The sequence below is a fragment of the Pempheris klunzingeri genome, chromosome 2, assembly GCF_042242105.1.
Source record: "Pempheris klunzingeri isolate RE-2024b chromosome 2, fPemKlu1.hap1, whole genome shotgun sequence".
Lineage (NCBI taxonomy): Eukaryota > Metazoa > Chordata > Actinopteri > Acropomatiformes > Pempheridae > Pempheris > Pempheris klunzingeri.
In genome coordinates this window covers 26827570-26850019 of record NC_092013.1, presented here as the reverse complement: position 1 = coordinate 26850019, position 22450 = coordinate 26827570, and the positions used below count along the sequence as shown (strand labels likewise).

At 39.5% G+C, this 22450-nt stretch overlaps 1 protein-coding gene across 1 annotated transcript in view; it reads left to right on the top strand.

Annotated features, from left to right (window-relative positions):
* Positions 1-22450, top strand: part of cadpsa (Ca2+-dependent activator protein for secretion a) — a 154531-nt gene that overhangs the window by 97966 nt on the left and 34115 nt on the right. Inside the window, exons 16-24 of the mRNA XM_070839590.1 lie at positions 2769-2870; positions 2961-3024; positions 3300-3423; positions 6216-6284; positions 10672-10778; positions 12318-12326; positions 15036-15192; positions 18608-18749; positions 19789-19923. Coding sequence (XP_070695691.1) covers positions 2769-2870; positions 2961-3024; positions 3300-3423; positions 6216-6284; positions 10672-10778; positions 12318-12326; positions 15036-15192; positions 18608-18749; positions 19789-19923 — 909 coding nt within the window. The remainder of the gene's footprint in view (positions 1-2768; positions 2871-2960; positions 3025-3299; positions 3424-6215; positions 6285-10671; positions 10779-12317; positions 12327-15035; positions 15193-18607; positions 18750-19788; positions 19924-22450) is intronic.

Here is a 22450-nt window from a genome sequence, read left to right as displayed (position 1 = left end):
TTCATCGTTTGGTCCAAAATATTTTCAACAATTCATATTAACATTGTAGAAACTGCATAGAAAATAACCAATTAAGCAATTAATTAGTTATCAAAATATTTTTCAAAGATTTCTTTATTTTTGTATCTATCAGCTAATTGATTAATTGACTAATCATTTCAGCCCTAAAGTGATTAATTCTGGAAATGAAAATGTACAAATAAAGAATACATTCTGACACTGACCACTTAAGAGTACCATTACGCTACACATAATTATGTCCAGCTCATGTCTCAGCTAAAGCTGAGTTCTGGGATTGATTTACATTGAAATTACGGATGTCTCTAGCAAACACGTTACGTGGCAACCGGTACCTTCAGGACTTGACGTGGCTGACTGCTGCATATAAGAGGAGATGTGAAAGTGTTGCCAGCTTTCCGTCTGTCTGTCACTGATGGCTCATTTGCTTGTTGTCGTCATTGGAGCTGTGAGGTCGTAAGGTCAAGCAAACATGAGGAAGCTGCCAAGAAACAACACACGACTCGAAGGAAAAAAAAAAGGAGAGAGCCCTGCAGGACTTAATTAGTGTGAAATTTTCCTCTTTCATTTTCTGTCACGATGTAAAAGGTGAGATGGCATTTTACTGTGAATTGTTGTTATGAAGATTCTCTCTCATGTTTGTGTCAGGCTTATACATATATACCAATACTAATGTATTTCTAATACATGAGATCATCAGCCACAAAACAAAGTGTGCAGCAAAAAGGAATTGAAACGGCTACTGGGACAAAAATGAATTCATTATCATTCATTAATTCTTATTTCACTAATACAAAGAACGGCAGTTGAACAGCAGCCGTACCGTCCTGTTTGACATGCATCTAGTTAAGAAAAAAGCAAATGACTTAAACTGCCGTTGAGGTTAAAACGACTAGTATGCAGACTCAAAGACGTGAACTCCATGCAGTCATCTCCTCCTCAGCTTCAGGACTTAGAGCAGCAGAGGCCTACAGGTGGCTGTGACACACTGTCACTGTCTGTTCAAATGTCCAGGAAAACTGAACGGAGTCTGGATGAGATGATCGCTGATGCTAAGCAAATTGGTACCCCTCCAAATGTAACACAGCACTCATGGAGCAGAGTGGCAAACGCACCAGCACCACAAACACACACACACACACACACACACACACACAGACAGTTTCTCACTGTCTGCTGAAATGACATGTCAAAGGAGGGGGGGGGGAGTAGAGAAAGGGAGAGGGAGAGTGTCATGTCTCCTGCTTCTCATCATGCTGCCATGGCCACCAGTCCAGCGCCTCTTCTGTCACATGCACTCTGCTCACACTCCACCTAGACTCAACCATGTCACAAATGATAAACACATCAGACACACACACACACACACACACACACACACACACCCATACACCTGCTTGTGAAGCTGCAATTGCTGTGTGTAATGTAATAATAAATATGATATAATACGATAATGCTGTGAACCTCAAAACTTGCTTAATGTAATTTTTTTTTAACAAATTTGGCAGGCTTGTCATTGAGATATTTTTTTTCATTAATTTACTGATGATGTCTTAGATGCGTGTGTGTGTGTGTGTGTGTGTGTGTGTGTGCGTGTGCGCGTGCGTGCATGTAATTCATTAGATTTTAGGGTGAAGACTTTTATTGTTAGACCTTTTAAGCTTTAAGGTTAGTGTAATGAAAAAGCAAGTAGTGGTTATGGTTAGGATGAGGGTAAGTCTCCAGGAAATGAATGTAAAACAATTAAATGTAATGAAACATGATTGTGGCATGTGTGTGTGTGTGTGTGTGTGTAAACAAGCAGCTACTCACAGTTATAGCATTTCCCACATGATGTCTCAGTACCTGCCGTAGCCCTGACATGTAGGTGTCTGTCAGCTATGGGGTACCTACAGCGATTATATGCACATAGCTCCTTTACAAACAAAATTCTAACCCCCCATGGTCACAAGCATCATGTTTACATGTATGCACGGACAAACCTGACCAGTCACTTTCAATCGTTTCACAAAGTTACAAAACTCTTCGGGGATCATGCATAATAGTGACTTGTATGTGTTGATGCTGTGATATAGACTGACTTGGAATATATCCGTTTTTACAGTATGCCTACAGCAGTGATATATTGGGAAAGATACTCATCATGTCTGCTACCTGGCTCTTGAGGTGCAATAAATACATTTATGACTGTGAGGCACCAAAACCATCACTCTTTATCTGCATTTCTGTATCGCCAGTCACTGCAATTGCAAGTTTTCAGCGATGTGGTTTATGTGCTCGAAAATGAGATTGACTTTAATGTTGACATTCACAGAAGAAATTGAGAGCAATGTTCAGCATTGTGCATTCCTCTTTATAGTATTGATATTCTTTTGTACTGAGACATCAATGGGTTGTTTTATAGTTTTCGCACTGGGGATCCGTGCCTGACAATTCAAGAATGTCACTAATGATGTCAGAATATGCCTCCATGTCCCGTGGAGCTATTGATTGGAGCTCTGACTACTTTTATTTCTTATGTCCCACCATAGTCTTTTGTTTTCCAAGAACCTGAGGAGATTCAGAGAGGCATAAAGTATGTGTAAATTTACATGCTTGTGAAAAATTGATATTCAAAATGATTCACCAATTTCAACATAATGTCTAGAAGTGTCTGTTATGTCAGTTGGTGCTCTACTCAATTCCCCAGCACAGGCTGCCTGGAGCGACAGCAAAGCGTTTTATTGCTTGTAAATTCTGTCATCTTTCAGGCCTGACGGTATTGGCACAGTGACTGTGGAAGAGAAGGAGCGCTTTGAGGAGATCAAGGAGAGGCTACGAGTGCTTCTGGAAAACCAGATTACACACTTTAGGTAGGAACCATGTCATCAACCATGTGCCGTACTCATGCCAGACTGGACTGCTGAGGGTTCAAATAAAAATCCAATCTGTTGCTTCCACAGGTACTGCTTTCCATTTGGAAGACCAGAGGGTGCGCTGAAAGCAACTCTTTCCTTGCTTGAAAGGGTAAGTCATTCCTCCCGCTTGACAGATGTACAATATACATGCATTCTTTTCAATTTAGCTTTCCCTTATGAGGTACACCGGCTCAGACACAGTTGGGTTTTGTGTAGCAGAACCAAATTCGATGACAGTATTGCCAGTCACCATAAATGTGTTGTTCTTTCTAATGGTGATGTCTTCTATTGGCAACCAATATGTGGACACTTCTATTTGTCTTGTCATGAAAAGGTTTGCTGGACACTAACAATAAATACTGTTGCTGTGTCTTTGCTTCTCAGGTCCTAATGAGAGATATTGTTACTCCAGTTCCACAAGAGGAAGTGAAGACTGTGATTCGTAACTGTCTGGAACAGGCTGCTCTGGTCAACTACCAACGCTTGTCAGAGTATGCCAAACTGGAGGGTAGGTTACAGCTCCATCACTGCTCCTTTGTGTTTAGTGCTGTTGTGGTTTAAACACAGCGTAGATTTTCTGTCTTACAGCTGTTCCAACTCTTAACCTGCTGTGTGAGAGTAAATGAGAGAGTTTTATGTCACACAAGGATTCAGATGTGAGAGATTTGAAATGCAGAGACATCGGATTTCTGAACTCACCGGGGCAGAGCATCTAAATTTAATTATAACGTGGTTATTTTTGAAAATCTTTCAGACATCATTGCCTTGTAACTGTTGGAATGAACAGATGATGTAGTAATACAGATGCAATAGAATATACTATATTTTATTGCATTTATGAATTCCAAGTGTGAATTTCAAAAGTCTGACTTCTAAATCTTTCTTCACAGCTGCAGAAAAAGCCTCTGTAATCTTGTTTCGTAATGTACTTAATGGCATGATGGTTGTTTTAAGTGGAAATGCTATGTTTTGACTTATCTGCCACCAATTTTAGTAACAAATGTACACTAAGTAAAAATGCATTCAATTCAGTCTTAATGCTGACTTTGTCCACCATGCCTCAGCTTTCTTCAGCCGAGTCCTACTGCCGCTGTCTCCCACTTTGGCCTGGCTGGTGGCTGAAGTGACGCTCCTACTTTTCCCTTTCTCTGCCTTCCTCCTATTTGCTCTGTGATGATTTCCATGCTCACTCCTCTCCTTTCCTTGTCTATTGGCTTTTGCTGCTTCTCATTAGCTGCTGTTTGAAAACAGGAAGGCCAATAAACAAGACATAATGGGACTGCCCCCTGTGGCGGTTCACTGTTTTTTTTTTTTGCATGGTCCAAGTTTTCATTAATAGGCATCATAGATATGTTGCAGACCTCTGGAACATTTGATCTCAAACTGAGTCAGAATGCTTACCTGGTGCCTACTTTAGGGTCGACTTTTTTTAATTTACATACATGCAATAATTCATTAAATTTCACGTTCAACTAATCTACTCTATCTGTGAATCTAAACTTCTACAGGAGCACTGACATTTGGGAAATGTGCTTATTTGCTGTCTTGGCTAGAGTAAAATAAAAAGATTGATATCAGTTTCATCCCTGTGTGTCAAGTACAGAGCGGTCCTGGATGCTTTTAGCCTAGCTTAGCACAAAGAAAAGTCATCAACAAATCGAAAGCATCTTGTGGCATCTTGTTCATTTCGTTCTGCATGTCTGAATAAAGAAGATAAAACACATGAATATAACTACATGAATAAGTTTGGCAGAGCTAGGCTAGCTGGTTCCTCAGTGCTCGCACTCTCTGTTATAAGCAAGGCTGACCGCGTACAGCTTAGCTTACTTAGACACAGAGGTAAAACTGATGTCACCTGACATACTAACAAATGTGTTTAATTATATCTAGATGATATTGATGTCACAGTTAACCCCTGAAAGTTATGCAATTACAAAGAATAACATTACAAAAATAAGTACAAAGTTTAAATTTCTCCACCTGACTTGTTCACTTATGCTCGGTCACCTATCACTGTTTTAAATGTCACTTATATATTAAATAGCATTCGACCTGCATTGATGCCAGATCACTTAACACACTTTGAAAGGAGTACAAAGCAGCAAATAAGCACATTACCTAAAATGTCATTGTTCACTTACTGCTGAACTTCAATGGTCAATTCGAGCAGAAACCATCACCTCCCTGAAGACACTAAGGAAGATGAACCTTAGTATCTCAGATGCATTGTTAATTACCCCCAGAACCCCTGTCCTTCATACTGGTGTGCTTCTTGACTATGGGAAAAAACTCTGATATTTCAGATTTTACCTTTGCTTGGCGGAACGAATGGTTAATCCAAAGTTGACAGCCCATAATCTTTTAACCTCAGACACACATACATGGATACAGTGCACTCGTACCCTGATACCTATCTCATGTCAACTAGTGAAATCTTAGCCACCTGTCCCCACCCAGCTGAAAGTAGCCTGGACACCGTAAACTCTAAGGTTAGACTAATATGTTGTTTAGCTGACTGGCATATCAATGGAAATTATGGACATGTGTCAGTCAGCATTATCCATCTGTGAGATATGAGCTTTTGAAGCAGTGTGAGGAAGGCTGTCAAAGGTGCTTTGTGTAGCATTTTATGTGATTCATTCATTTTGATACATCAGTATTATTACGGCAAACAAAGATATTTTATGTCAGTCTCTTATGTAACGCTGGGCTATTTACAGCTAGTTACTGCTTCCATGCTTAGAACTTAGAACTCTATGCATGAAAGGAAAAACAACGTAACATAATTCTAATCAAAATGCAATTTAGAGTTTTTATTCTTATTTTGATGTACTGATCATTTTGATGCATTTCAAACTAGCTATAAATACACAAGGCTAAAAAATAAAAATATAACACATGACCTGGGGTTTTGGATTTGATTTGAATAGATTTTGAAAAGTTTATTTCCTTATGGCTATATAATAAACCAGCAATCTGTAGAAATATAATATCCTATAAACTAAAGAACTAATGTGCCTTCTGTACAATCATGTTTTGGGTTTGTAATTATACCACATCATTTGGATTCATTTACATTTCAAAATGATACATATTGCACCTTTGACACAATACAGTCTAGATTGTATTACTCTGAATTAATACAGTAATATGCTGAAATCTAGATATTAACTAGCAGCACAAAGCATGCAGGTATGCACCTCGAACGCCTCATATCGGTCAAACCCTAGTGACCTCTGTGCTCGTCCTCTCTGACCCTGGCCTCTTGCATGCCTCGGTATCCTCCCTCTTTCTCTGTAGGGAAAAAGAGAGAGATGTATGAGCATCCTGTCTTCTGCTTGGCGTCTCAAGTGATGGATTTAACCATTCGTGAGTACCTTCCTCATTCCCCAGCATCACCCCCCCACCTCTGCACCCTTTTATTGTCCCCTTACAACCAGTATGCACGCCAACCACAACAAGTGACCTCCATTTTTGTCGTCCCTCAAGTCCTTTGGTTTGTTTATCCGTTTTTTAGTCTGTAAAGTCTTCTTGTTACACTTTCTCGATATGTTTGAAGCACAATTTCTTAGCCACCGAAAACCCGTTCTAATCTTTCTGTGAACTTGTTTTCTGTCCTGCTCAAACCACCTGTTCTTTGTCTGTCTGCGACTTGAATGCATTTTTACTTTGCTTGTGTGTAACTCTTCATGGTACATTCAAACAGGACACCCACATAGTGCAGTTATCTGAAGGGCATCTTATTCAGTCGTCAGTCCTCTGAGTGAAACATCTTTGCACCCCGGTTAGACGAGCTGTCAAAGGAAGGTTGCCACATTTCTATTGTGAACATGCTTCTGCCTTTGAATGAAACCACAGTTAAATGTTAATGCTGATGGCATATATTAAAATCACTTTAACAGGTTTTTTATGTTTTTTCAGATTTTCCCATACTGGATTTTAGGTCAAAGTGAAGATGTTTTGTGTTTTATGTCCTCTTTCCTCACTTTTCTTAAGTCTCCTATATCACAAATTGCACTTGGAACAGTTAATCTAACTCTTACCTTTATTTCTGTCTCCTGTTTTCCATTAACTCTGCTTATACTACCTGTATTGAAATGATTTCTTCTCTCTCACCCTCTACCTGACACTTTCCTACCTCTGTCTACCATCTCTCCATCCTTGCAACCTGTTCTTCTTTTAAATTGTAACCCTTACTTAGTGGAGAAATCTCAGAAAAAAACGAAGGATCCAGGTGACGTTGTACTGTATGTCTAACCTGCTGTTACTGTACGTGATTCCTGACCAGGAAACACCCAGTCTACCTTAAACCATACCACCATAGACCACGTCATAACCTTCCTGATACTTGTACATCGCTCAATCATGTTTCAGGAATGTTTTGACGGCATTAGTCCCCCCCCATGTGATGTTTTTCACTGCTATGAATTCTCAGAATGGAGATGCAACCTTTGTTGAGATTGACCAGTTCCTGCAGGAATTAGAAAAACAAGTAAAACAAATTAAGTTCAAACAGTGTAGTGGAAAAAAAATTAAATTTGCAACAATTTGATTGAATCCCAATAATATAAAATCCAAGATCAAATGAGGTCTTACACTGATACCCATGCTTTAAAAGCATAGAAACTGATTTAACATTGGCAAAATACAACAGGAGAGCAGGAATGAGTTAATGAAGGGGAGAACAATTTTTAAGATGCTTCACACATTGCCAGTGAAAATCACCTCTGTTGATGAGTCAAGAGAGGAACAGAGTGCATCCAAGCATGGAAGAAAACACAGTTGCATGAAGGTGGCATTTAAAGTATTTCAATCCAAGAAGTGTTTTCTCTTCTCTTGCCCTCTAAGAAGGGCATAGGCATCATTTATTTTAATCTGCCTGTTTGTTATTCTATTTTTTCCTGATGGCAAAAGCTTTAGTTTGCAGAAAATGAAACAATCTCAGTGAAAATCAGTGCCACTCGTCTCGATGAAGGCTGGATGTCGCAGTCACTATGTATTTTTTTATGTTGTCACCAAGGGAGGCTGCCATTTTCAAAACCTACAAATTATGGCTTTTAAAAAAAACTGCATTTTGTCTTAATTGGCTTGAGTTTCAAACTAAGAAGACAATAACTGTGGACTCTCTACTACTAAACAGCAGTGAGCAAAAGCCCTCCATCCACTTAAGGCTGGATTGACAACAAGTTAGATACCCTTCAAACCTCCAACATGTCAGAAATATCTGTATTTAATATAACTGTTCCTTCTTCTCTGAAACTACACTTCCAAACTCTGACATAAAAGCTCTGACTTGATAGACATTACTAGTTTCTAACAATCCCCCCTTTGAACCAGTACAGCAGTCCCATTCTGTGGAAGCTTTCAGCCATGTTAGCATGACTTAAGCTGCAGCAGACAATCACCCATCACCCTGCTGTGTTGTCCACAACATCACTGAGCCACAAGTGCTCTGCCAGTAGCTGGACTGAACACCATCACGACTCTGACGTATCCAATTTAACTCCAATAAAGCACTATGTGTGTGTACGTGTTCTTATCCAGCAGGCTGATGGTGCTGAGTGAGACAGTGAAAATAGCACACACACTTTTTTTGTGTGGTGTGCGGTGACGTACTGTCGCTTTATTCCAACATTCTAACCTTTTTCATCACTTGACCCATTGATCTGCTCCAACTATGTGGCATGCTAACCATTACTGAAAAGTAATGCTGTAGAGTAGGAAGGTGTGTGGGGTTAGGTTTCTGTATTGTATTAGTAATTCATTTGGCATTTTTCAAAACAAAGGTTGAAGATAGGCAAATGAGAGCAAAAAACAGGCAAGGTGGTGATAGAAAACATGGATACATGTACAAAATTAATGTGTCGTGTTATCACTGTGCTTCCATTAAACACATCACCGTAGAGTTCCCTCAAGAGTTGGAGCTTAGGTGGTGCAAACAGGCTGAGGCAGGTGAACGAGATAGTTGAGACATGACAAGAAAACAGCATGAATCAATTCTCCATAGCTAGTTTACGTCTCCAGGAGAAATTAACAATAGAAGAGAAATGCCGCTGGTTGTCTCACCTCTGTATTTTTGGGTTGGTTTGTGGAAAAGTACACAAGGGCCTAATTGTGCTTTCACACCAAACAAGCAAATGCAACATTTTGCAAAGCAAGACCAAAACTGAGTTATTATTAGTCTTTGCAGACAAAATTCAACAAACTGAAGTTTCACTGTTAACACGTGTGGAGGAAAAGTTAATTTTGTCGCTGTTTCATCGCTGAATACCCAGAATAATGTAGCTCTTCAGCCCTACCCCGACTTGGGACATAGATCAAGTTTGCTGCCTTCTTGTTGGCTGCTTTGTGGGATGGGCAGTGCTTCACATAATGGGCGTCGTTCTATGCTCTACCTTTCGCTCAAACTGGTATGTGGGTTGTGGGTAATAACATAGCCTCAGCAGTCTTGGAGATGACTTGAGACAAAGCTGTCAAATCAGAACTGTAGCATATTTAGAATGCTTTTTTTTTTCCTACAGACAGAAGCATAGCACTGTAGCATAGCAGCTGAATTGACCTGACACTAATTTAAAATTAATTGAATTGATTCAAAGTGATAAATTCATCCATTGTCTTCAACAAAGCTCAACTTCTGACTTCACCCTGCCATTGGTGACAATATAACAGAACTGAAGCTTGCTTATTGGATATCTTTCACCGCAATGCTCTCTGTGCAGACGTATCTTTTTGTTATGTAAAATAGCTGGTAGCTTTGAGCACAGGAAGAGTTTGGTGGCCATCCACATGTAGGAAATGCTCCAAACTCCAATGATACAGTGTTTACTTTTAGAACCCTGGCTGTCCAATTAAAATCTACTGACTTCACTACTCTACTGCAGGCGATAAAGCACAGCAAGGTTTCATGGTTAAATGAGACAAATGGATGAATTGGAGGCACTGTAAACTAACAAAGTAAGATACTGTGGAGATAAACACAGCATAACCGCCACATCACTGCATGATGAGTGTTCAATGTACATGCTGTTTACATCCCTCATCACGTCCATGTTTTCTCTAGATTACTGTTCTGTCACAATGACAGAGATGTGACTTGTGACTACATACCACAGGCCATCACCTCCAGCCATCCAACAGTGCTTTCAGCACTCATGGGGGACAGTGTTGATATCAAACATGCTTCAGCAATATGTAGCAATCCTTGAATTACAATATAATTAGGGCTGGGTAAGACATGAAGTCGTTGGTGCACATAAACTTTGCCTCAAGAAAATGCTATATACAATTAACACAATTCTGATTTAAAATCTGACAGCAACTATTTAGTCACACGATTTAGTTTTTTGTGCAAAACATATTTAGGTTTGATACCCAGCCCTAATTATAACAAACTGATATTTCATGCTTGTATTTTTAATATGACCATGAGATTGTCCCAGTGGTTTAGGCTGAGGCTATAGACTGGACTAAGGATCACATTTGAGGCAACAGCTATGTCCAAAATTTGTGAGTGACATAACCCTTCAGCTTCAGTGTTTGGGCCTAAGCAGGATAACATGCATGTTGTTTACTTTTGTCCAATCTAAATACTGTATCAAACAAGACACACTTTGATATTTCTAACTAGGGATGTTCTTATAAAGGCTGCTTTTGGTTGCATGCATACAGTAGTAACAAGAACCTTTTGTTTAAGAAAGAATAGATAGTGATCAGACTTTGAGGCTGTTCACACTGACCCTTGACCTTTGTGCTCCAGAGAATGTAGGGCGGTTAGTCACCCCTGCCAAAAAACTGGAGGACACCATTCGCCTGGCTGAGCTGGTCATTGAGGTGCTTCAGCAAAATGAGGAACACCATGCTGAGGTTAGTGTGCTGGTACACACACACACACACACACACACACACACAGATTAATTGACTTTATGAGGAGCTTAGCATGTTTGACATTCTTAAGTAATTCAGAACATCAGCATAATATATCAAAACTCTTGAGATGTATTCTCTTGTAATATATTGTATTTACATGTCATGATTGTATCCTTATTTATCTTAATTTAATATCCTGTAGTAACATATTTTCTCTTGGTAAACAGTGAGTTTATTTTTCTCATCAGTGTAATATTATAGGGCCTGCCAGTCTGTGTACACACACATCAGGTTCATCGTACACATTGTTATTGACCATTAGAGTCAGTAATACCACTGTGAAACTAGAGGCCACATTCTGGATATTCCCTACAAATAACTGCTCCGTACACCCAGCAAGCAGCTTTAAACACTTCTGGACAGAAGACAGTGCTAATAATGGCCTGTGCAAGATATGTTGACCAGTGTACTAAACAGATGGTAACCGCAACATATTGATCTTTCGTTACCAGGTTGTCTCACCACTTAGCCGACAAGTGGACATTTTTTAAGTATCACTGCCAATGTCAATAACAACATGGAAAGTGAATGTGTATATTTTAAGCTAATTCATATACACAACCAGCCTTTTTGCAAGAGCTGATGTTGTTCACTACGGCCACTGAGCACATTCCATCACCTGCAAACCTTCTACAGTACTTGGTTGGCAGTACACTCCAAAACTAAACACCGTTATCTGAAAACTAGTTCAACTCTTTGGAGTAAAACCAAAATCGTGCAGCCCCAACTGGTGTTGTGATTTACTGAGCTGGAGGCGATGAATAAAGTTCTCCTTACCAGCCTGTGCACTGTAATGTGAGCTTCATGCTGCATTTTCTCTACCTTTGTATCAGGTTGAAAACCCGTGTAGGTATAGCTAAATTCCTTTTTATGTGGATTATTCTTTTAGCCACAGGGAGTCTATTCAGGTGCTGTTTCCCAACTTGTAAGATCAGATTTATCAGTCACAGATTTTGGTTTATCTTTTGAACATTGACTGCTTACATATATCCCATCCATATACCTACCATTGAACACGTTAACCTTTGTTTCCACTACAGTTTTTAAAATGAGTGAAGCCCACAGGGGCTCTCAAGATTCGTTTCAGAAGATATACTAAGCAACTTATTTTGTATTCCTCCTTACTGGGAGTCTCAGTTTCATGTTCATTCAGATTTCAAATGGTAAATACAAAGTCCCTCATCTTTGACCATCACCCTGTGTCTTATGTGCACTAAAGTCTAAAGGGTAGGCAAGTCTGAGGTAGCAGTGGAAAATTATCAATCAGCAGAGTAGCTTCTCTGTTTATCGGGCAAACACTGATCTGAAAAGATACTTGTTTTTATTTAAAGATTCCTTAATCTACCCAGTTTTTCTACCTTTTCACTGTGAATGCTGTGCTATATACATGACTGTAGATTACATTAATTGTATCAAAACAAAATTGACTTACTCCCTCTCTGCTTTGTATTTCAATGATTTATTTGGTTTGAACAGGGAAAAGAGGTATGTGATTGTGCCATATGCCCCGTCTCCTATCCTACCCTTACTCTAAGTCCTGTGCATGCACTTAATGATATGGCTATTGTTGCAGAGGATCATTAATGTTTCCCTTCTCAACAATGACCCAGAACCCCTTTCAGCTTGTGGTTACTGCTAATCAAGTGCTTGTGGCAGTGCTTGTTAGCTTCTAAGCTAGCAACAGTTTTGCCTTTGGTGACGAAGAACAGAGACAAGCACTTAGGCAATGTGTTTTACATGCTGAACTCATTAACCAAAGCTCTGAGGAAACAAAGTGTGGAGTTGTGAGTTTGAATTCTAAATGTGTAACTCTTTGCCTCAAAGAGCACAACTCTGTACATTGTTTTCTATGAGTCTACCCCAAATCATCCCTGAAAATGCTAACCTGTTTACCATGTTTTGCCATGTGTCATTTATTCTCCCAAGTCCAGTAAAGAATCTTGGGGAAGATGTTGCGTCATCTTTCCTTCCCTTAAAAAACCCATTCCTCTCCATTGGATCCTGAAGCACACACAATGGAGGGAATGTGAGGCATGCTTTGTGTGATCATAGGTAGCATCAGCACCCTTGCATTTCAGTGAAATGCATTATGCTGCTGCTCAAATTATGTGAGCACATTGTTAAACCAGCCTAACCAGCATTAGACTCCAACCCTCCAACTACTGATATCAGTTCCATTGTTATTTTGGTCAGTCACAATGAAAGCACATTCAGTTTTGTAGGTTGATTTAATTCAATGAAATTAACTTTATTAATTGTCGCTTGTGTGGCTCTGATGCTGGTTATAGCTCATCCTATATACGAGCAACATTTTGTCACTCATATGTAATCACCAGTTTTAACTTAAAGCCTTTCACGCTGATCACTACATTCAAGTAAAACTCCAATAGGTTGCTTAATAAAACTAACAAAGATATGTTCATAATCCTCCAAGACTCTTCTGTCCTGCCTTTACAAAAAGATATTTTACCTGCTTTACAGTGAAGAAAAATGTAAGATGTTTCATATGGGGCATCTCAAAATAGCAACATGAAAGTGATAGCTGCCTAAACACAGATGGTAACTGGAGAGGTAAACAGCAGGGGTTGTATTATGAGATCTAGATACAGTGTCGTAAGATGGAGAAAATGTCCTCCATAGTTCATAGTTCATAGAAATGAAATGTTGATGCTGATTAAAACCCTACTGGTTCATAATTTCAATACTGCGCATATTTCCAAAGTCCAATTTTACGTGATAGTCGCATGAAACCAAGCAGGCAGATAAATCCTTGTATCTCTGCTGCTTCTTGCAGCGTGAAGGAAAACGTTTTTGAGTAGTCTTTTTGTCACTTAATATTTCACTGTCAGAAACGAGCATCACCAATAAAATCTGAGTCTGTTTAATGTGAGGCAACAACATGAGCTCGCTCATATCTCATGTCACCTTGTCAAGAATGGGTGAACCCAATACTTTTCCCCCTTTTTGATAAATGGCAATGAAGGAAAATGTCATTATCAAAGATTATGAGATGCCTTTGCTGACCAGTTCTGTGAAATGGGAACACTAACAAGTGTACAAAATAGTGTTAATGTTTAGTGCTTCTGTAAAGAATTTATACTTATTGGTACATACGTCTTATTTCTGGTTGCCATCTTTGTTTGGTTTATATTATGCAACTTATGAAACAAGTTCAAATTCGAGACCTTTTTACACTGCAGGGAATTCATTCGTACTGACAGGAGAGTCTTGAAAGGAACGTTAAAAAGTAAAATAATTGCTAAGGTTCGAGAGACACCCGGATTTTAAAAGTTTTACAAGTTTTAAAAGTTTTGGCTCATTTCTGTGACTTGCACTGTACTTCTGCACTAACACTATTGTAACAGCCTCAAATGTTAAGTGATGATTACACACGTGGCACTGACTGGATATACACCAACTATCCCATACCTACTATCCAATGGTAAGAGCTCCCATGGCAAGTGCATGCCCCACCTCACTCCCTCCCTCACACGACCCACCGCCACCACCACGTAAGCCCATGGGTGCATTCACATTACAGTGTTGACAGCTTGATGTGAATGAGCAAACACCATGGATCCTCAGGGGTCCCTCTTAAGAGGCCCGGCAAGAGTGGGGGTGCATGGAGGAGAGCGAGTGTTTTTTATGTGCATGAGAGTAGCCCGATCCCAAACAGTCACTCCACTGCGTCTATTCTATGTGGAGATATGAGTGCGGCGCAGCTCGCTAGCTCCTTTCTTCTGATTGACTTGCTTAAGGAGCAGTGGGTGAGTGTTTAAGTAGCTCCCTACCATGCCTGTCAAGGAGCTGCTGCTGTTTCCTCTGTGGGCCAACAGCAAAATGTGTGATTTTCCGTGCCCAAGCACTGTTTTTTCTGCTGCGTGTTGTGAAGAATCCTTCCCCGGAGATCCTGGAGTGAAGTCATTGAGGCAAAACCTTAATATCATATGGTGAAGAGTGAAAGAGAGCCACGGGTCTTTGCAACAGATCAGTGGAGTTACATTAGGAGTTCTGCCTTTATGGTAAATGAGATTCAAACTGTAAATTTTTGAAGACATGCCCACTGGGAAGCACAGAAGTACCCTCTCTTTGTCTAAATTGTCTCATGTCTTTCACTCTCAACCTCTTGATTTTTCTCCTCTGTCTGTATTCTGTCTCCCTTCCCTCTCTGTCTCTCCTGTGCTACACCCAAAGGCCTTTGCCTGGTGGTCAGACCTGATGGTGGAGCATGCCGAGACCTTCCTGTGTCTCTACTCAGCCGATATGGACGCAGCTCTTGAAGTCCAGCCGCCCGACAGCTGGGACAGTTTTCCCCTCTTCCAGCTGCTCAACGACTTCTTGCGAATGGACTGTGAGTGAGGAGCTATTAAAAGAAACCATATTTAACTGTCAGGATGGAGACTGAAGTAGCTAAGCGTGCCTTACAGTTGGTCTACTGGATGCTGATCAGTGAAGAAGTGATCAAACACTAGGGATGTGGGCCTGATTATCCACATGTTAACACTGTGACATAATCTCATAGTCCACACCATAATAAAAAACAAACAAAGACTGAGGCAGATGTACCATTTACAAAAATGATCAAAAAAATCAAAAATGAACAGAATTATTTTCACCTCAGTTTATCTTTACAAATTTGACTGCTCGGATGTTTTATAGTCTCTCTTCATTCACCACAAACAGCTCATTTACTGACTGCGCATGCTGTGGCTGTTGTTTTTCCCTAAGTCATCCAACCATGCTTGGAAAATAGGATTTTTCCTAATGGTTTCCATATACTTAGCTAGAAATGGTGAATATTTTGTGGTCTGATAGGCTGTTTGTGTCAGTATGTTGTCGAGCAATATACCCTTTCGACTGTGCAAAAGTTTCTCATTTTCTTAGCAAAGAAATGTTTGTATTGCGGCCAGTGTTCATAATGTTTTTCTTGCCCATCTCTATTATCATGATTAACCACAAAAATCAATTTGATGGTAATAATGAAGGTTTACAGCCTGTGCACTCCGATCTCCCCGAAACATCTCTCAAATGTCTCGGAAATCATTCCTGTCAAAGTGAGATGTACTTTTGGCCCGGAGCAGTTAACACACTGAACTCTGAGTGTGTGTGTGTGTGTGTGTGTGTGTGTGTGTGTGTGAGTGTGAGTGTGAGTGCAGGGCCAGGAGTGTCTGACTGAAGATAATAGTCAGGTCTTGATGCTGGTTGCTGCAGGCCAGCCATCTCTTTAATGAACTGCATGCACTTGCCTGCAGAAATACTGTGGAGCTGTCCATGGTCCTGTGACGGAAACACTTCACTGTTCACAATGCAGGCTCAATCTGTGGGGTGCTAATTGACCCTGGGGAATGCTTCCCCCTTTCAGTTTTTCTGTCGGTAGGCAAGGAGAAGGCAGAGCATGCTCCACTCATTCAGCTGAGCAGAGATGACTGAAAATAGGTCGTTATGCTCACTTGTTAGTGTCATCAAATTTGCCACATCCTCATTTGTTACATATTGTCAATTGTGTGAAAATGGCAATTGAAATGCATAGCAATGGAAGTAGCTACACCATCCAGCAGTTAACAGAGGGAGGGACATTTTTATAGCACTGGCAATAAAACAATGCTAAAACTGACCCCTGATATCTGTGCATGCTATAAAGTTTATAATTCACTCAGCTGAAATGTTTGGTGCAAGGTATGGCCAAAGAACCATTTTTAATTAGAGCAAATGACCTAAAAAATCTCTGTAGTATAGACTCTTATATTATCTTTACTCTTTGCTGAGAGTTTCAACATGTGGTTAATGTTCCATAATACATTATTAATTCCATAACGCCATAATGCCTATATCAGTTGTAACAGATAAGGGTCCTTTTTTTTTACTGTCATCAAATCCAATGAAAAGACCAAATCCAACAATATGCTAGTCCATCACTCAATACTTTCTGACATCTCTACTCTGTCTGTGATGCTTAGCAAACTTCTGAGGGTGTAAATCTTCAACTCACAACTCAAAAACAGTTAGTTGAATATGAATTATTTCATTAAAAAATCCAAACATTCAACAATCTCCTGAAACAACTGGCACCATTTTTAACAAATGGTATTCAAACAGCTATTTGTTGCAGACTATTTTCAGCTGTTTTCAGCTGTAAGACAGTTGGTGTTGTAGTGAGCATTTAGGGGAGCTGGATGGTTTATGTGGGAGTGTGTGTGTGTTCATGGCAATTAAGACATTTCATGCAATGGTGTGGCTCAGTGATGTGTTTTAACAGTTTTTAATGTTTTAATTTTAACATTTAACATTAAATGTTTTTTAATGTTAAATGTTTTTTGTATGTTTGTCATTGAATCAGTTTCTTTAAAACAATCTCACAATTGTAACAGATTTTGAAGACCCGTTTTAAAGAAATGAGATTTAATATTAGCCAACACGCCTTGTAAAGAAAGCAACTGTTTGCAATGTGTGTTTGCAGCTGTGTAAAATAGGAATGCAAAAAAGAAAAAGAAAGTAAGAGAAAATCTGTTTTTAACTTAAAGTTTGGGGACTTTGAAGCATATATGTAAAATCAGTGGAGTGACTTTTTAATCTACAAAAATACTTACATTGATGCTTATGGTACCTTCCTTTACAGAAGGACTATCCTCACAACGAGTCAGCCCTCAGTATTATTATGTAGCACAATAACATCACAGGGTCTTGCAGGAAGACATCACACACAACAGACCAGAGCCCCCACTGCCCACACACTGTAACAAGCACACACTTCAGTAAAGCGTCATCATGGGGACATCTTTTCCACAGAAGGTCATCTGCTTTGTTGCCCCACAGCGGTGCACTTATGTAGCAGTAAATAGCCTTAGCACTAGACAGGCGCCAAAGTTGGGCTGCCATTCGAGGAGTTAATGAGGTCTAAAGCAGTGGTAGCTGGGCCAAGGCGAGCCCTGCGAACACACTCCTGGACACAACACATCCAAGTGGACAGCAGCCGCTCAAGTGGCTAATTGGGAGAGTGGCAATCAGGGAACACAACAAACATTGCACCTACTGTGTATCATCGACCTTGACTCCAATGCCAACACACACAAACACAAACACACACATTCTCAGAGGGGGAGAGAAAAACAAAGAGAGAGAGAGGGAGAGGAAAAGCAGACACACTGCATGGAGCCGTGAGGCATCACATTAGCACACACTGGCCTCCATTTTATCTCCTGTGGTCTTTGTCAGTGTTGCCTTTTTACCAGTTGGGAGCCGGCGGAGACTGGGGGAAATGTGTTTGACGGGTTGGATTTAGAAATACCCAGAGACTCCAACTTTTTGTTTCAAAAATTTGAAAAGTGGTTGTGTTATGTCATACCTGCTAATGAAGCCTGTGTGCCACAAATACTAACCTCCCCTGTCATTGTTCATTATCACTGTCTAGCACATGGCTTTTTCTAATATTTGTCTCGCTGCTCTTCCGATTTATTTTGCAACTCAACATGCACATGAACACACACACACAGGAGTGTAAAAAGCCCACAGTTACAGTTGTAAAGCATGAATGAAACATGTATGTCGGTCATGCTGACGGTGATTAAAGTGAAGACATATCTGTTCAATCAAATGTACTAGAGACAGATGACAGAAAAACTTGTCTGAAACATCTCTGAGATCCCCATTTTGTTTGTCTCATGCAGGCACGCAAGGGCACACAGGTATGTCATGTGTGATTGTCATGATACCACAAATCAGTATTTCCCGCTATGTGTTTAGATTTACTGTCCCATTCTCTCCCATAGATAACATGTGCAATGGGAAGTTCCACAAACACCTGCAGGACCTGTATGCCCCCCTTGTTGTGCGATATGTGGACCTGATGGAGTCCTCCATCGCTCAGTCCATTCACAGAGGCTTTGAAAGGGAGTCCTGGGAACCTGTCAAGTAAGCATGCCTTCATTTACTAGACCTATTTTTTCTACCTGTGAGAGGGATATGCTGTATAAGAATAAGTCACTTTCACTTTGATCTGTGAAGATTTAGCTTTGGCTGTGACTCCTCATTGGCCACTTACTGAAGTACACCTACAATGTACTTCTATTACTTGTGTTTGTATCAAGATAAAAAGTGGCTTATTACTGGGATATCTTGTTAAGTTAGCATGTTTGTCATATTGGGGATTATCAGTTGTTGTGAGTGGGATATGTTGTTTACATGAGGTCATTTGTAAAACTAATATCTTATTATCTATTATAGATGTAACTAATTCAGAAAAATCAGCACAGATTTATTTTTTTCTCTGTCATGCATTATATAATTATATATAATTCAGATACTGTCTACACGTCTACCTCAGGCTTGTGTTATCTATTTGCATTGTTTTGTTTTTTAATTTTTCCTTCAGCTGAACACACTAACATGCCCTAACACAGCCCTGTTCCACTTGTGTGCTGAAAGTTCACTGTTATACAATATTACTGTGTGACATCTTGTATATCCTGTCTATACTGTCTACCAATTTTGAAAGTGGGCATTTTGGTTGTGTTTACTATGATGTACTAACAGGAAATGAAACAAGGTCAGCACTGATGGATGTCAATCACATTGTGTCTTTTCAATTTCAAAACAAAAGTACATGTCCAAGCATTTAAGACTCTGCCTACAGCTGCAGGTCTTAGTTACGTGTCTCAGGCGCCTCTCTTACATGTTTGACAGAGCAGATTCGCTGCAATACAATACTGGATTCTGGTTTCCCAATCAGTAAAATGTTGCTCTGTGCTCTATGCCACTGGGAGGCCATACTACACCACTCCTCCGTTTCTGCTATATGTTGATTGTTGGACATTGTGGATCTAGGGGTGCTAGTGGATGTAAAGTATAACTTTAACTTATCGTCAGTTTGTTGCTTTTTACAACTCATTCGTATCAGCTTTGACATAAATTCTCTGGTTTCTGTTCTCTGTGATTGTGTTTCCTTCCACAGGAGTATAACAAGCACTCTGCCTAATGTCAACCTCCAAATGCCTAAAGTACCAAATCTAACAGTTCCAAGTGTTAACCTCCCACAAATGCCCAGCTTTTCTCCACCCAACTGGATGAAAACTAAATATGACTCAGAGTGTGTATCTGCCTTCTGCAGCCTGAGACATGCGCACATGTCCTTGGCATGAACGTGACTAAGTCATATGACCTCAAAGCAGCAAGATTACCTATAATATATGATATATGATACATCCAAAACTGTTGTCTTTCATTAAGTATTACACAATACTTCTATTGGACAGTATGGTAAAATAGTATATTTTACAATATACTACCATAGCACACGTTTCTATGATATGTCTTATATAATATTTATAAATGTCTCACATAATATGTCTTATTTTTAGCTATGTATGCAAATTAACAGGATGTTTGGGCTCTAAAGCAGTCCAGTTAGTTCTGATTCTATAATGTGCCCTTTTTATAATTAGTTTTATTATGACATAAATGAGAAGGGTATAGAAACAACCGTTGATTGAAAAGTTTTTAGTTTTGTAATGATTTAAATGAGTAAATCAGGAAACTTAACTGATTAAAAGTCAGACTGTAAGTTAAAACAATACTTCAATCCAAAAGCATTTTAAGGTGCTTTTCATGACCTACACTATTTTAGTCTGTATGAGATTTCATGAGGACTCGTCACAGCGCTCAGTGTCATTGTAGTAGCACTGATAGATATAACACCTTTTTCATTTAGTCATATAAGCAGTTTATATTATTTATTTGTTTGAACAATGTGTATAGCGGCTGATTTCAGTGAGGGTTTTCTATTAATATGTATGCAATGTTGTGAGTTTTATCATTAAAATCACTCTGCATATCTCAATAAACACAGACCATCTATACCACAGCAAAGCATTGTCTGCACCAGCAGCAGGGATCAAAGGTGTAAAAGCATCTTCATACGCTGCAGAATCCTGCAGAGTGTGACACTGTCACCATAGCACATCCTTCCCTATTCCCTCATCTGGAATCTTGTGGAATGCACATTCAAAAATACCAGCCTGGAAGTTTTCATTTTAAAGACTGATGAAAGCTGCATTTCAACCTCCACTTTATGTTTTGTCACTAACTCACTTCCCAAAGAAAAGATGCCAGCAGAGATGGCAGAATTTATGGCAGGTTTATGAGTGCATAACTTGATACTAAAAGAACCTACATAGCCGTAGAAGCCGGTTGCTAATATTGGAGTGTTACACAATACCAATGTCATGTTCATGCCAATGTCACGGCATGGTGTGTGAGGATGGATGGAGAACACAGTGACTTGGAAATGGAATCTCACCATTTTCACCCCCACATATGTATTTCATGGACTGTAAAGATGCAACAGCATAACAAGGTGACATAAGAGCAACAAAAAAAAAATCGTATGAATTATTAACACTGAGGATACATGTTCTGCTCGCTGCGTTCATGGATAAGAAGTATTTTTTTTTAAGAGAAATTACCAATTAGTGGGTGCATGGTGTCATCATCATATTTCATCATCTCCAGACACATCCAGCTGTGTCATAATGTACTTAATTTGTACCATTCATACATTGCTTCTCCTAGTAGTATAATGCTTTACAGTAATAACACTTAGAGTCTATAGCCATGCTAGTGGCTCTGTGAGTAGCCAAAACATGAGCATCATCTTTACAACATCTGGTAATTAGCACTAAACACTACACGTCATTAGTTTTAAAGGTATTAAACCATAAACCAAAGTTTTGGACAAGTTAGTTTGCAATTTTAGATGTATAATTACTTATACTGTATATTACTGTTACTGTTGCTATTGTTAATATTCTGATAATTACGCAGCATGTTTCAACAGCCAAATTTCATATTCACACACTGTAAATACTGTTGAAGCTCATGGAAACCTCAGTGGTACCTACATTCCTGGTTATGAACTTGCATCTTTTCATATCCTTCCTTTCTGAAACCTTTTCCCCAGTTACGTGATGTGAAAGTGCACTGGCCCTGGCTTCCTCTACTTGTCTGAATCTTTCCCAGCACTGTGGTTCTGCTGGCACTGGGTTAAGTTTAGAGCTGTTGAAGGAAGTGGATCTTACCAATGACAGCATGACTTCCATTACCAGCAGCTGCAGTAGTGCTGTTAATCCTGGTCTTAGCGGTCCTCCACTTTACCCAAAGTGAAGGTTCCCTCACATCCTTGATAGCCTATTGTTTTAATGCATCATGAAGTCTTGGGATATAATAAATAAAATGTATAAATAAAATGTAAGATGCATACATTGTTTTTTTATGTTCTCATAAAAAAGTTTCATAGTGCATTATTTGAAAATGTCAACCCTGAACTGATCCAGTACAGAATAAGTCCAGACATTTATCCTTTGTCTTTCCTCTTGTTTCTGTTTTTATTAACTGGAAATCAAATGCACACTACAAAATGAATGCAATCTTTATTTTTTCTGAGCACACACCAAGTGCTTTGTCCTGTCTGTTTTCAATCAATCAATCAATCAATGTTTTATGCTAGTACTAGTTTCATTAACCATCACACACACGGCACAAAGCACAGACTATGATGAAGTGCGCAGAGGCGACACACTGTACATAGTACATGGTGTGCTAAGCAGAGTAACCCCTCA